At 34.4% G+C, this 17,220-nt stretch overlaps 1 protein-coding gene across 3 annotated transcripts in view; it reads right to left on the reverse strand.

Annotated features, from left to right (window-relative positions):
• Suv3 (Suv3 RNA helicase) overlaps window positions 1-16,559 on the reverse strand; it is a 142,693-nt gene extending 126,134 nt beyond the window's left edge. Inside the window, exon 1 of one of the 3 annotated variants that reach the window (XM_035363099.2) lies at window positions 15,776-16,559. In XM_035363099.2, the coding sequence (XP_035218990.2) occupies window positions 15,776-16,037 (262 nt within the window). In that variant the 5' untranslated portion in view covers window positions 16,038-16,559. The remainder of the gene's footprint in view (window positions 1-15,775) is intronic. The other 2 variants (XM_035363091.2, XM_035363109.2) reach the window with 2 other exon arrangements.
• Between the last annotated feature and the right edge of the window lie 661 nt (window positions 16,560-17,220).

Consider the following 17,220-nt stretch of genomic DNA (forward strand, 5'->3'; position numbering starts at 1 on the left):
AAACAATAAGAACAATATGTGTATGGAGGGAATGCTTGAGGGAGTAAATAATTCTGCAAAGAAATTGTATTAAATGCAGATGCACATAAGAATGTTATTTTAGGCTTTCGAGAAAAAGGGGATTAATTTGGGATAAGAACATATTTCTGACTTGAATAAATTCGGTGGAGTCAGATATTTCCTTTCCATGGTACATTTTCAGATCCCATTTAACAGATAATAAGAAGAAATTGTTGAAAGAGGGTATTACAGACATGGTAGTGATTCCAGGCAGATTAATGCCATTAGTTCATTTAAATGCATGTATCAATAAACTATTCAGAGAAATTTTAAAACAACAGTTAAATATGTCGATGTTAGAAAGTAAATCATTTATAAAATGAGGCCAAATGCATCAATGCCAGTCTAGAAATAGTATGTGAATGGATAATAAATGCATGGAATGAAATTAAAACTGATATAATTCAAAAAGGGCTTAAAAATATATGCATCTAACAATCTAAATGGAATAGGTAATTATTTATTGATGGATCAAAGTAACACTGAAAATGAAGATGAAGCAGGACTCGATCATGTGCCTGAAGATGTAACAGAAAATGAATATGATAAACTTATCATGTCATCCGAAAATGAAAATTTTTAAGTTCATAATGTATGTTATTTCGGTACTTTTCCGTTCTGGCGGCGCAAATCTTGCCAATCAGACTTTATTGACGACAACATACAGTATACACATAAAAAATTTTAACAAATGTTAGTTCTTAAGAATTTTTTATTTTGAAGAGATAAACATTTTAATATAGTTTAAAATTTTGTATAAAGCCAATAAATAAATTTGTAAAAAGACATTAATTTGAGAATTTACTATGCTTTTATGGTTCAACATCCTGATTCACCGGTTCACATCACATGACTCCAAGTGATCTCATCTCACGTAAACTACGCTACAAAAATCTATTACTCTCAGTAATTATCCACATTAATTTCAAGTTAAATCTTAATTTGGAATACAGGTTTAAATGAAAGAATTATTTCAATTCGTACGAATAGCTTACTCAGAAATTATGTAAAACTGCAGTGCTTTACTTCTCTAGTGCATTCTTATCAGAATTGATGAATTTAACCCTTGACTTTGCCTTTTCTATATTTTTGCCTTCGAGTGAGCAGTCCTAATTGACTTAATTACCTCGAATGGCCTTAAGGCATAAAATTGAACTATCTGGAAAAAATTCTATGTAATTGTATGCCAGTATTGAAAGAAACAATCAATCTGATAAGAAATAGTTGTGACTTGTTTTGAAAATGAGGCATAAAAGGTTATCAGCGAGGATATTCCGTTTGGTATCAGTTGTACCATTTGCCATCATTCTGTTGGCAACATGTAATTTACCATGGGAAAAACAATGTGAAAATGGTCATAACATTATGCTATGCCTGCTAACAATCTATGGTACTGTTATTATTAAACTACATCTATTGTAAATTTTTCCTCTCTCCTACATTTATTCTGAATTTTTATATTTCATCCTTTTTGTACTTTAAGAGACAGATTCAATCATGTTAGAAATCAAACAGAACTGCTATCCTAACCACCATTAAAAATTTTCAGTCAGAACACCAAAATTTGAACACGAGGAAATGGTGCAACATTTGAAAGTAAAAGCGAAGTAATGAGTAAAGTACATTTGAAAGATGAGGCATTTAATATATTATCTCGTTGACCGTCAAAATGTTAGCCAGGTTTTATGAATAACTGTGATGAAATAATGCATTCATAACATCTTTCATTTCATGTAACCCTGAGTGATTCTAAATAAGCCACATTTTGTTTTAATGAAAAATGACAAAAATTAGCTGTTATTGCTGTATTTTTTCCCTTCTATTTTAAAAATGGATTAAAATTTGAGACCTACCTCCTACAGAACAGCACACAACAATGAATTATTTTCAAAGTTATGGGATTCTACCATCAAAAAACATATGTGTTAAAAGACACAATATGGTCAGCTGCATATGGCCAACAAAACAGTACGACTGGAAAAATTACTTGTTGGAAATTTGTTCTAAACAGAGCTTCCAGTAAAATTAAAGAGCCTAACAAAATAGTAGAAATCAAAGAAAAAGCAAAAAAAAAAAAAAAAAAAAAAGTGGGTTGATAGTTGATTAAATAAAGAGGAGCCAGTTATTTCAGAATTCCACAAGAACGGTTGGTGGAGCTTTGGTACTCAACTTTCATGGTCAGCGGGGTAATAGGTAAGTACCATGACGCACTTTTTCCTTTTTAACTACAACGAACACGATAACTATATAAACAGTATACTACATGTAATAATATGCTTCAAGAATTAACAGTTTGTCATTAAATCACATTGTCAATACTCCAGTTTGCCTTTTATACTGCATTATGATGAGCATTTATAAGTTCACCACAAATGTTTACATCTTTACCATTTAAGGAAAAATGAACAAAATGGCAAACAACAAAGTTTTAAAACTTTAGCACACTTTTTAAATAATTTTGGGGGGAATTATCTTAAAAAATTATAATGGAAAAAATTATCAATAAAAAAGGTCATACTACAGCTTTTACAAAACTTTTTCATCAATGATAAAAATGCATACCAAGATGTGAGAAATATATAACACTGAAAACATTATTTCAATTTTGTCAATTCATAAAAACAAATTCACAGCAATTTTAAAATATCATACAAATGTATACACTAGTGTGCAAAAACTACGGATACTACAAGTTTTCAAAAGGACACTGTGCAGAAGTGTTTCATATGGTACATCACAACATCAATAAAAATAAGTAAATAAGTTTATGTGAAAGGTACAACACTACCTGAGAAAGGAATCTATACCATTCAAAAAACATTTTTCCATATGATGGGCAACAATCAAGGAAAAAAAAGTACAGTCAAAAGTCGTTAATTCGGACACCCATAATCCGGAATGATCTATAATCCGGACCTCAAAGCTACAAACTTTCTGCGCATGCATCGCGTTGACACATGCGCGTAAGACCTTTACCGCTGCGAATTTGCGTGTGCGCATGCGCAAAATACGTTTACGAATGCGCGTTTAATGTATAACGGATGGGATAAGCTAAGCTAAAATTATCTATTTCAGTTAATGTTGCAGATTGCGTTGTTCCTTAATCTTCGAATTGGATCCGGCTTATTAATTTTTGCAGACTGTTAGAGCAATTTTATAAAAGTAAGCTTGAACTTTCGATTATGTCAAATAGAATTTCCGATATATATTTACTAATATGTAAAGGATATACAAAGCGAAAGTATCTTTCGGAGTCCATTAAACAAAAAGTGGAATTGCTGCAAAAAATGGATAAAGGCATATCCTTTGTTTATCTAAACTTTAACGTTTGTTTATCTAAACTTTGTTTATCTTTAACGCCGCTACGGTGCGGTGCACAATGAATTGGAAGTTGATCTGTCAGCACTATCCTTATCTTAAGGGCAGATGTTTTTATTTTATTTGGCTTATAATTGCTTACTCAATGTAGTATTTCATCTCGATGTACTCCGTCTTTGATATGATTTAAATCAAATGCCTCGTCATTATAATTTGCTTCCGATAGCGAAGAAAGTGACTGAGGTTATTGAAAACGAAATAATTTCGATTGACAAATTAGTCCGTATTCTCGACACAGCAATTATAGGACTTGAACAGCGGAACTTTGTAACTGAACAAGAAATTATGTCTGTTTATAGAATTAAAGAGAATGTATTATCACATAAAAAACGAAGCAACTTAAACAACTTACATTGAAAGAAATGTTTAATAAAGTAAACAAATAAATATTAAGCTTTTTTTGTAAATTTTGATACCCTTTAGATCATAATTGTTCTTTATTTCGTAAATTACGGTTTCATATTTTTAATTTTAGAATTTCTGCATGCCATTTTACCCGATTTAAACTGATGATCTATAATCCGGAAAAATCGATAATCCGGAATCGCCGAAGTCCCGACGAGTCCGGATTAACGACTTTTGACTGTATTCCATAAAGTACACTGGTGTGCAAAACTTAAGCAACAGGTGTTCTTTTTGACCTAAATCCACGAGATATCATCTGAGAGACATGAAATTCAGAAATAAGAGACAGCATTTTGTATTTAAACGATGACAAAAGCATAATTGCACAAAAATGATTGCAATGCATACAGTATGGAATTAAACAAAAACAGGCATTATTGAACTCACAGTATTGTTACACATGATTGTCTGTATAAGAGGAAGAACAAGAAGCAGATGTTCCTTAGTATCAGATATGCCCTCCCCTTACTGCAACGGTTGCTTCTCACCGTCTCCCCACATTCAGCACCAGATTGTCCAACAGATCTTGAGGTGAGAGTGCCCATTCCTCAATCAGCATATGTTTCAGTTGTTGGGTGTTCGCCGAAGAATGTAATCGTGCTTCAAGGCGTCTCCCCAAAGCATCCCATACATGTTCTATGGGATTTAAATCAGAGAAGTACGCTGGCCAATCTATTCGAGTGATATCTTCCCTTTTCAGTAGCTTCTGAACAGCAGGAGTCTGGTTTGGCCATGCATTGTCATCCATAAAAACGAAGTCTGGTCCAATTGCACCTCGGAACAGACACACATAGGGAAGGATCACCTCCTGACAATAGCTATTTCTGGTTACACAACTTCTGTCGAAAACGTGGAGCTCTGTTCGCCCATTCAGCATAATGCCTCCCCAGACGAGATCTCCAGGACACCATAATGGTCTCTTTCCGTGATGTTACTGAGATTAAACTGTGTCCTTACCTCTCTCCAAATAAGTTGGCGTTGAGAATCGCTTGGGGCACTAAAACGACTCTTATCCGTAAGGAAGACACGACTCCATTGATGAGATGCTTAGCTTTTGCGCTCTTTGCACCACTCTAAACGGTGGCGCCGATGACCAACTTTCAAAGGGATGCAGCGTTCAGGACGGCGGGTGAAAAGGCCGTCTTTGTGAAGGTGTCTGGACACAGTAAATCACGACAATTGTCGCCAGTTGCTGTACACAGTTGCTGAGCTGTGGAACTTGCTGACTGGTTTTGGGCTCTTTTCGTGTGTAAGATGATATATCGGTTATTTGCTGCAGTTGTTGTCCTGGAGCGGCCCCCCACCAACCTTTCTAATAGCTGTACATATGGTTTGGAAAGCTTTCCAAGCCCGCGAAATGACACTTTTGTTGACTTAATCTGTTGAAATCTTCAGCCACACTGGTCACACTGCACTCCTTCTCCAGCTTTCCGATCATTCTTCCACCCGTGAAGTCATCCAGATGACTTCTTCTAGCCATATTTCATGAAAGATTTCACTTGTACTTGCAGCGAATGTCTTTAATTGCATCTTCGTCCTTACTTTTATGGTAGTCTCGAGTGAAGCACGTCAACCGCACGCATTTTGCGTACGATCACATAGCCTGTGACATTTTTTCCCTGACATTTGCATATGCATAACCTTTCTACTGAATTGCGTATTCATTGTACTGATAGCAAGAACCCCTTTTCTGCAACTGCCTGGTTATCTGATTAAAATTTGCATTGTTGCTTAAGTTTTGCACACCAGTGTATATAATCAACCAACTGCAGTGCAGATGTCCATCATATTTTCATGCTTAATATGATGTAACTGAAGAGCTCTTGAGGAATCATAGCCCATTCTTTTTATAGTGCTTACTGCAGCGATAGAATCATTGCTAGCATCTGGCAATGCGCTGTCACATATCTTCCATGAATATACATACTGAATGTATATTATGGAGTATGCAACAGGATAAAATGTAATATGTCAAGATATATTTCAAACTAGCCTTTTTTAACTAACATATAACATTCCATTAAAAAAATAACCATGCTTATTATTATATTAAAAATAATAAAAATAATGATTATATGTGAAAAAATTAATAAGTGGGAGCCTTCAAAGTTTATCTTAACATATAATCATCCATAAATTTTAAAATTAGTTAATATAATTCCATACTACTTATAATTTTTCAGTTTCTTAAATCACTCATATTCTTATTCTTATACATTATTACACTATTCTATATCAAAACACTAAATATTTGCTATAGTAATACTCAAAAAACATTATCTGTTTATTATATTCTGTACCAATTCTTTAAAATTACATTCATTTAAAAATGCTTATCAACAATCAAAATTTTTAATAGAAATTCAAAAAATAATTATTTATCTTGATATTCTTCCCTACAATGAGTTTAAATATCTTAAAACTCCTTATTTAATTTTATCACAAATAATTATGAAATGTTAAATCATTTAATACCATAAAATTTTAATTTTGTATTTTCATCAAACAATGCTACAAAAAAAAAAAAAAAAAAAAAAAAAAACTCAATATATAGTGATAAAATAACATGTTAAAATTTTAGAATACGACCAATTGATAAATTAATTATTGAAAATATCATTGTGACTAGGGAAAGCAAAAGGAAAACATTTTTCCACATCCACACTTGACATACATTGACCTTCAAAGCATTGGAATAATTTAGAACATTGGTACAGTTGAAAAGACTCTTAAATCATTTAGTTATAAACACATATTGGATTACTTTTGAACAACTGGTACTAGGTTGCCTTTTTTTTTTTTTTTTCCTCTTGAATTCTGTTTCACAACCATTGAAGCGATGGTTGATTAATTATGCAGGCACTGCAATGAGGTTGAAAAACACTTGTTTTAGAAAGATTCGCACATAGAATAACAAAACCATGTAAATATCTTGAGGGTTACAAAATCAAGCATATTAATTTTTCCACTAGAGTTTTGAAGCACAGGAAAATGATCCGGCTGGGCTAAACTATTATAATAATAATAATAATACCTGCAATGATCTTAATAACTGGGTGATAGCTTAACAGATTTGAGCAGATTTTTCCCCCCTTGCATAGTTTGAATGATTCATAATGAAAGAGACTTGTAGATGTGGCCAAATTGAACATAATTTTTATTGTTGGACAATGAACTAATTATTGATCATGGATGCAATGCAATATGTACCCCACAATTTTATACAGCGTAGCACATTTTAGATAACGGCGAGACAAAGCAAACCAAAGAGAGCCAAAGAGCAAACCAAAGAGTGGCCAGGAAGAAGAGTCAAAACAAAAAAGAGCAAGACTGCACAGCAAAGACCTTTTATAATAAACTACATTCCAGATAGCAAATTAATATCCGGATGCTGGGTTAAGATTTCCTCACATTCTAGGAATAACTGCACAACAGGGATTAGATGGCAGATCTTTCTTCAGAATTACAGGAAATAAAGATTACAAGGGGTGATCAAATGAAAAGGTACAAAACGACACGGTGGGTACAAATGTAGACTTTATTCAAAATATACACCATAGGCCTGAACACAAAGATCCCACTGATGAACATGCCGCAGGATTCCTTGTTCCCAGAATTCCTGTGGCCGTGACGAGACCCAGTTCTTCACAGCTTCCTTGAGTACGTCATCCGAGTCGAAGCACTTCCCTTTCAGTTGTTTCTTCAGTGTACCAAACACATGGAAATCGCAGGGCAACATGTCCGGACTGTAGGGCAGATGGTCCAACGTCTCCCACTTGAACTTGGCCAGTTCCATGTGTGTGACTCTGGAGACGTGGGAACGCGCGTTATCATGGAGCAGAACCCCACCCTCCGTGAGCAGCCCCGGTCTTTTGTTCTTGATAAACCTGCGTAGGCGTCGGAGTGTCTCACAGTACACATCAGAGTTAATGGTTTTTCTGTACTTGAGGAATTCCACAAGTAGCGGACCTCGAACGTCGAAAAAGACGGTGAGCAACACCTTGCCTGCTGACGGCACGGCTTTGAACTTTTTAGGGGAAGGTGACGACACATGCTTCCACTGCCTGCTGTCCCGCTTTGTCTCTGGCTCGTAGTGATGGCACCAGGCCTCATCATTTGTGATGATCCATTCCATGAAAGCAGGGTCTTCCTAATACCGATACAGATGTTGCAGTGCCCCATACGCAGTTCCTTTTGCTGGTCAGTGAGCTGCTTCGGAACCCAAGCGACACACACCTTCCGATATCGCAACCTGTCGTGAACAGTTGTCCACACAGTTCCATAGCTCACATCCACATTTGCAATGTAACATGCCGGTCCTCCACCTTGTCGATAAGATCGCTCGTGATGACAGTGTTCGCCTGGCCTGGTCTCGGGTCATCACCCACACTCTCATGGCCTGCACGAAAACGGGCACTCCATTTTCTGACAGACTTGTCAGAGACACGTTTCTCCCCATATACTGTTACCATCTGGCGATGAATAGCTGCCGGTTTCTCACCTTCCGCTGCCAGAAATCGTATAACACCACGCTGCTCCTCAGTCATCGAATTTTGAAACGCGAACGCCATCCTATTCTCATACGGACTGCCACATCATTTGGACGGCACTTTTGATAAGAGCATCTGCTCTCTTCTGCACATGCGGGCGCCCGCGCGTGCTCCGATCCAAGTGAGAGACTAAAAGCGCATCCCGAGATGTCTTGCTACGTTCTCCCATGGTAGAATATGCAAATATTTAACTGTTACATTTTTATGTTGTTTCATACCTTTTCATTTGATCACCCCTTCTATATTACTTTACTATTTTTTTTAGAAGCCGCTCAACCGGTATAGTGGTTAGCGTCACTGACTGCCGGGCCGAAGGGACTAGGCTCGAATCACGGAGAAGGCATGGATGTTTGTAAATGTATATATATATAATGTCAGTTAGAGTTGACTTTAGGATACACCTTGTAATATCGCGAAATTGCCGTTTCATTTATCGCCAAGTTATTGTTTTGTTAATGACAACCTGAGTAGTTGAATACTATGGAAACCCTATTAGGACATAACTGGTTGCAGTGAATTTGGATCATGGGAAAAAATTTGGAAAGTGTGTGTCAGATTTTGGGTAAGGGCTTGTGTGTGATGGATTAGAACGTTGTTATTTTGTGATTTACATGGTAAATTGCCTAAATGTGGTAAGATTAATTTGAAGTTTCTGTAGGATTTGGAAGGAAAGGGGAAAAAGCATTAATTGATTTGTGTGTAAATTAATGTTCATTTAGTAGCCATTATTAAGTGTGGAAGGAAGTGGAGGAAGGAAATGCGTATGATCGAACACCGGATATTTTCAAATGGAGGATATATTTTACTCTTATTTTGTGAATTTATGTGGCGACACCAGTATACAGATTCTAGTTCAGATAGTTTGGATGCTGTTAAGGAATTTTGTTTGACTGAAGACGTGTAAATTCTTAAATACGGTAAGTGGATATTTCCTTTGTGTACTGCTAAGATGAATTTCCTTTTTTATGTCATTTCATTGTTTGGTTTAAAATGTACTTTATTCAGATTATACATTTTTTTGTTGGCTGCTCCTTTGACTTTTTAAGTGAATATAGTTCGATGCATAGATGGACAAAGCAAGTGCACAAAGGCCAGTTTGTGTACCGATGTGTACATGGATAAAGTCAAGAAAGTGTGCAATGCCATTTTTGTGCAATTCTGGGATTTTTTTTAAGAGAAACTAGGTCTGGGATGTTTTTTTAAGTGAAGCTTTTTTTAAGTGGATATTGAGTTTGTGCAATTCTTTGTCGTGTTATTTTGGCTTTGTGGCAAAAATCGCCGATATGCAAGCCGAAATAAATCAAAGAATTGCACAAACTCGATATCCATGTACCGCCAAAAATTGCCTAAGTTTCGCCAAGGGGTACCCCAAAATATACTTTTACCTATAATATCTGCACAGTATGGGGGCACTCTAAATATGCGGCGAGCCAAACGTCCTCTCGAGAAGTTGGTGGTTAGTAAGGAGGAAAGGGAGACCCTCAGACCTGTTCCTCCCTGGGGTGCTTTTCATCAAAATTGGGGGTGTAACTCAGCTAACACGCAGTGTCACCTGGAAGGTGCTTAAGGCTGTTACCAACAACAAGCATATCTTGCACTCTTTGCCAATAGGAATTTCGTGGGCTTGGGCTGACTATAGGTCAGACAAGTGAGCATTAGTCAACAACTATTTTTTTTAGAATGAAGAGGGGATTCAAAACAGGAGTCAAAGGGCTATTGTTAATGTATTACTTGAAATATAGATATTTTATATTTTAAATATACGCAAGCATAGAAGAGTATCCAAATTTTACATAACTCCATGAATACTTTGAACAAAAAATTATATTGATCAATACTTTTCACAATAATCTGCATAAAATGCTTATTACTTAATCTCTTAGCATCAGAAAACTTTTATAAACCGATTTTTTATTTTTAGCTATGTAAACTATACTTCACGACAAACTAACCTGAGAACACGTACAAGGCTAGAACGACCTTTTCACAGCTTTTCACCCTGTTCTTCAAGTTTGGTTGCTTGTATTTGCATACTCAGCAAACTGCCCGCGGAGATTCATTTCCTCCAATTTGCTACACATTTGGCGACTTCTTGCCAAATCCAACGTATTTAAATAACAATCTTTTTATGCAATAAAGCTGCAGCTGAAATTGATAGTTCATCATAGTGTAAAATGTAGGGCATGTTATTAATTGTCTTAATTTATGTGAAATATTTCACATGTGACAAATACTAATTTGATGTTCTTTAAAACTTGAAACCGGAAGAGCTAACAATGTATTCCTTGCAGTTCGGGTCAAATTTTTTCCTCAAGACCGTTCATTTAGTTAAAAGTAAAATATATAAATTTGGAAAATCTTGTAGTACGTTATTTTCTCTTAATTTTTAAGAGTTTATGAGGCTTGTTGCTACCAAAACAGTGAACAAGGAGAAAATTTTTATTTTTATTTTTTAAAGATGTTAATTTGATTTTAATTTGCGATTGTTTAAAAAACTCTGACAATATTTTATAGCAGACATTATGAAAATTATATCCTGTATTAATTGTCTTCCTAAGAAACACACATTTCCAGTCAGTCTCAGAAAATCACCCTCCTACAGTATGTTTTATCCTATCTTTCTAATTACTATTTAAAATCAAAAACAAAATGAATAAAAAGACTGGAAATTGAGAACTTCAGATTGTGGTCTACTACAGAGCCCACCATTAAAAATTTCAAGTTATTAGAAAAATATTAAAGCTTTAAAATTGTGAAACAAACTTGAAAATTAAGAATCAAATGATCTTATACCAATTAATTCCACTAATCAATTAAAATTATAACATTAGAAATGTCTTATATTAGTTACAACAAAGCACAAATATTTATAAGAACTAAAAAAGTATTTTAAAAAATAAATTCTTAAGAATGACATTTATTGCTTTTAAAACATTTACCGTGTTAAATGACAGTTTGCTTGTATTTTAAAATTAGAGTTTTTATCCTTTGTTGAATGAAACGTCTATGTGTGACGGGGCGTGAAAGGTGGGTCTTTTGCTTCGTGCAAAGGAATATATTGCTTTTACATCTCTCAATTTATAAAAAGCAGACTGTATCGTGTTTGACTGTATAAGTTAGGCAAAAGCCATACATTTCCTTTGAGGCATAAAAACAACAAGCATATCATATGAAAAAAATCTGGTTATTCCTTTCCTTAGATGGAATCATCTGTAAGTCAAGCGCATTAATGATAGAGTTGCTTAAGCCGTGAAACATTGGTAGTATGCAGAGAGTTCGTTTGTAATGACTTTTGTAAGCTCTGAACTGCATAGGAGTCCCTCAGTGTGTTGTATAAAAAAAGTCCTTTATAAATTCCCCACGAAGCCATCTCTTCCTTTAGACAGAAACCCTTGTTCCTTCTACCACAGTTAATTTAATTGATCAGTACATCCGTATTGGTTAGGTTAGGTGATTTGAATATAACAAAGCACACAAGAGATATCCGACTAAGGGGTGAGATGCATTTCGTGGAGGACTTTCTAAAAGAAACAAGCTCGTATTCACGTTACACATAGGAAAACCACCAAAACCGACCATGAATACAGCCTGTTCGCTTGCGCTCAAACGATTCAGCGATTTAACCACTCGGCTACTGGAGCGACACTTCCATATTATATTTTCTAAGGAATTTGTTAGCTTGTATTTATAATGTTATTTATAACTGTTTATAGGTCTGCCTTTTTTTTTTTTTTTTTTTTTTTTTTTTGCCTTCAAAACGGTTGATGTATTTTTTTGTGGCATTGGAAAGGGCTTTTTTTTTAATTCAGATAATCAATCCTGCAAAGATTATAACAAGTAACAATATCGTTCTCACATTATTAGGAAAATGCCCTCCCGTAACTGACAAAAACATTCATTACGATAATCTTAGCAGTACTGTTTATTCAGGTTTATGAGGTTTTCAAGCTTTATGAGGTTGAAAATTATACACATATGTCGAAGATGAAGCAGAATACCATAACAATTGCTTTTTTCTCCTCCCGGTCAGTGAATGAATACCTTAATTGCTTTTCTCGTCAAGAGTGGGGTGAGGTCGGGGTTGCTGGAATTTGCAGTTTTGCCAATAATGGCAAATTCTTAAACAAAAAGCTGGACGCAACGTGATCTATCGTTTCACACATTTTTTTCCTTCCGTTCTCTTTATTCAACAGTATTCATATATCACAGCGTAAATTTTACAATATTACTTCTTGAAATGGTACAACTATATTCTACGGCGGACGCATACACTTTCTACTATATCCAGTATTCTCAACTTAAGTTGACCTGAAGTACAGTACAAATTTTTTTTAAATACAAGTATAAGGACTGGAAGACCACATAAAAAATTTTCAAATTTTTTTTCAAATTTCAAAGTTAATTTATTTAAAATTTAAAAAATGTAAAAACATGAATACCTGTAGCATTTAAAAAAAATTTTGTAAGTACATACCTACAACTAACGGTTGCAAAAATGAAGGGGTTAATCTTTGGATTATGGTAACTTATCGATTTTTTGGTGAAAATTTGACGACCAACTATGCTACAGCAACCTGCTAGTTTTTGTTTGGACGCCATTTTGTTTTCACGAAATAAAGGCACTTTTTTTTTTTTTAATCAACCTTTTTTTTCCAACAATCTGCTAGCCGAATTACGCTTATGCTAGAACTTTTATGGAACAAATGTGCTTAATCATGACGAAGATTTGGTGTGAAATTGGGACAAAGTGCAGAATCACCCACTGCTTACCGCGTTTTTAAGAATTGTACATACACAGTATCATCCATGTACACGTTGACCTATTTTCACTTAAAAAAAACATACCAGAATTGCTCAAAAATGGCACTGCGCACACTTTTGACTTTATCCATGTACACTGCTAAAGTCCTAGCTAGTAACCTTTATCACCTTACCAAACTGTCGCCAAACTACCTGTTACCATATTTAAAGATTAACCAATGAAGGCTGTATAAGTGCTTTTGTGGACATGGTACAAGTATTATACACTATATGGCAGTCATGGTACATGCATGATTGTTCATAAGGCTCATCTGAATATTGGTGCTTGCATTTTATGGCAATCACCTTCGCATAGTTTGGCGAATTTTACGGCAAAAAAAAAAAAAAAAAAAAAAAAAAAAATTACTTTTCATAGTAAAAAATTATACACAACATAAATATTTTATATTTCAACTATGCACTTATTTAAAAAAGGGGTAATTAAAATTAATTACAAACAGGTTTTTGATTTTGATGTGGTGCAAATCTCATAGCAATGACTTCGAGAAATGATTTGAAGCACTGTTCTGTTAGCGATTTTAACAAAAAATACTCTATCCCTGCAATTTCTTCTATCATAAGGAACTCCCACAAGCACATATTTTAAAATCAAGTTTAAGGAGGCGACAGTTTATTCATAAAGCAGATGAAACTTGGAGTTAATTAAACACATAATATGAAAATGTCGACTTTAAAAACCGAATACGCACGGTTTTCTGAATAATTTTTATGTGTGTTAGGTATATTTTGAAACTTTGGTGATTTCTACTAAAGTAGCTACTATAATATTTAAGTGCAAGAATATTTTTAATTAATTTTAGAAATTTTAAATCAGTTATTAAAAAAAAACAATCTAGGTCATCGATAATCTAAACTCCCAGTTTCCATGCATGTTTATTTCTAATCCAAACTCACAATTTCCATGCATATTTATTTCTTTAGAAAATCAGGAATTTTACTTTGTTTAGGAGAACAATTAAATATTTATTGCCTTCCACTGCATGTTTTTCAAAGTGCTATTTCATCATTGTATTTGAATCCCCCTAGATTGATAAAAATGGATAGTTTCAACAGTTCCTCGGGACTAATGTAATTGTTAGCATCTTTATTTGTATTTTCAGTATCACTCTTTGTCTCTTCTGTTCTTGCGACATTTAAAATGATATCCACATCACACAAGCACTGAAATCCCAGCTCAGTCAAATCATTATCAAACCATTCAGCAATGTTTACCCAATCGACATTTTCGAAGAATTTTACATCTTCAATACTTTGGCATATATCTTTAGTTATTGCTTCTCCTTTAAGATTAGATAAAACTCTAATTTCAAAGTTAGTAAGAACTTTGTGTATGATAAAACATTACTGGTTTTACTTTTGACCAAGCTTTTGCTACACCATATATGGCATATAATACAATCGATCATGCCTTTGAATATGCACACGCAGTACGAATTCAGTTTGCAGAAATAATACCCGATAATTGCAGAAATATACCCGATAATTGCTGAAATTAAATCTAAGCACATAATTCAGTGATTTTTTACAGCATGCTCGAACTTACAACTGTTTTACACACTCTATTGCAGTGCTCCGCCACTTTTTCTCACCTGCGAAGCACAAAAAATCTTTCTGGAATTTCGTGGCACACCAAAGAGTTCCGAGTTATCAAGGAAGTGCCAAAAAAATTCAAATGCTGACACACTTACAATCACACACACAACCACACAACAGTGAAATATATAAAAACATTTAAAATAGACATTATTAAGGAAAAAAAATTGTCATTGTGTATTAAATACATGATAAAAAAATTGCAAACTGTCAAATACATGTATTTGATTGCGGCGCACCTATATCCTACTCATGGCACACCGGTGTGCCGCGGCACACTGCTCTATTGCACAGTATTGAGTGTGTATGCTTGTGTACCGCTTTGGATAATCTGCAAACTGAATAATAAGCAGTGTTGCGGAGCACTGCTCTATTGCACAGTATTGAGTGTGTATGCTTGTGTACCGCTTTGGATAATCTGCAAACTGAATAATAAGCACCTGGATAATTGAGCGTACATCATATTAAGATAAAGGTACAGCATGGATAAAATATTTTGCTGAAGCATTACGGATAAGAGCAGTTCATTAATGAAATTTTGCATAACAATCCCAGACAGTCAATTATTTATTATTTTTTCCCTAATTAAAATGCTGTTAAAGTATTTATATGTTTCTAGTTACATTTATTTAAATTGCGCGGATATTTCGAAATATATCTTCCTAATCGCTTAATATTATCAAAATAGTCATGGACAAATGTGATCACTTTTAAGTGGCGTCTATTTGTATTCCGGCTGGTCCAACTCCCAACTAGTGATCTTGACTGTCATCAAAAATAATCGAAAAATCACCTGTTACCATATTCTGATGTTCAGCTAATGTTTCAATAAACAAATACATTTCGAATAAGAAAAATTCGCAAATATGTATACATATTATTAAGCTGTGCATACTCTCAAAATACCATGTACAGCAATTTATATTTCATCAAATATAAATTTGAAATTACTAAAATGAAAATTATACCTTTATTAATCTTTCTCGACAGCGCCTCTCCAAGATTTATGTCATCCAAATTATTGGCAGGAGTTATAGGAACTGGAATGACAACTGATGACAAATCATCTTTTCCGGATTTCCACCGAAGATGCGACGAATTACATCCAAGTGGTGCAATTATGTTGTTCCTAATTAATAATCTATGAAAACAATGCAATCTAAGAGAAATAACACACTGATTATAACTAGCTAAACATTTTAGATATGAGTTAATCGCAGAAGTGCGCATACTGCCTGATGAATCGCGCGAAATTTTAAAAACATTGACTTTCTAAACGTCGGGCACATTAAATGCAGACTTGATCCTTGCTTTTCCCATGTCTTAAATTTCGCCACAGATTGCGCCAAAAGAGTCTGTCTCATTTTCTCGCCAGATAACGTGTTTAACGTGAATGATATCAGAAATTAGTGAAAGTAAACAGTATTTTTCTATTCACAAAGGTAAAAATTTTAATGAATCAGAAGTACTTTTCCGTTTTGTAATGTTTTGTTTCCGTTTTGTAATTCAGGTAAATGAAATGAATAAAAACTCCAGGTTGGAATTTGATCTGGAAAATCATCCAGTATATATCAAGATTATCTAAAACATTTAATTGAAAATGGCAGTACATTTACTTGTATATCATAAACTTCTCCATTAATCAAAAATGAAATCTTGATAAATAAATTTCCTCATTGCATTCAAGATTTTAAAATTGTTAACTGCTTCTGCTTTATGGTAAATTTATGTATATTCAATTTCTTTTTACACACACAGATCGTATTTTATTCTCGAGTGTCAAGATGTAGAAACATCTTTTTACTCGACTTCTGATAAAGATCGGGAGGGGGGAGAAAGCGTGGAGGTAGGAAAGGGAGGAGGGGACATTCCGCGCTAGAAGTGAAGCACTGCTTTGAAGCTTGGGTCACCAGACAGGGTGTTTTTTGTTTACATCAGAAGCTCGCTTGACAAAATTCTGATAGTATTTCGACATACGACAGTTCCATAGAAATCGAAAAAGGGACACTCTCGCATGAAAGAAACATTCATACTGTGATGGATAATAGCAATTTGTATGGTTTACTGACATTTACGCAAAAATCACATCTTGGTTGTTTTTCGATAACTAACAACAGCGATTTTGATTATGAATTTGTTTTATAAAATTCTAAGCTGTTGCACTACAAAAATATAGATTTTAAGAAAATTGCTAAAAGAGATCTGCCAAAATTTATTTTCTAGAAGATTTGAAAAGTTTGAAACTTGGTGGCTAAATGTAAATATAAAATTATGTATGTTATAATATTTGTAATAGGCACATAGGTCATATTAAGTTTTTATTAAATAGAGTAACGCATGCAAGGGCTATCTGCCTAAAGAGAGAGATGCCATCGTGGGGGAATTTTGAAGAAAAACTGACCTTTGAGTGAGT

This window comes from Stegodyphus dumicola, chromosome 4 (assembly GCF_044657685.1).
Source record: "Stegodyphus dumicola isolate Sdum_Otavi_A_Nest chromosome 4, ASM4465768v1".
NCBI classification, from domain to species: Eukaryota; Metazoa; Arthropoda; class Arachnida; order Araneae; family Eresidae; genus Stegodyphus; species Stegodyphus dumicola.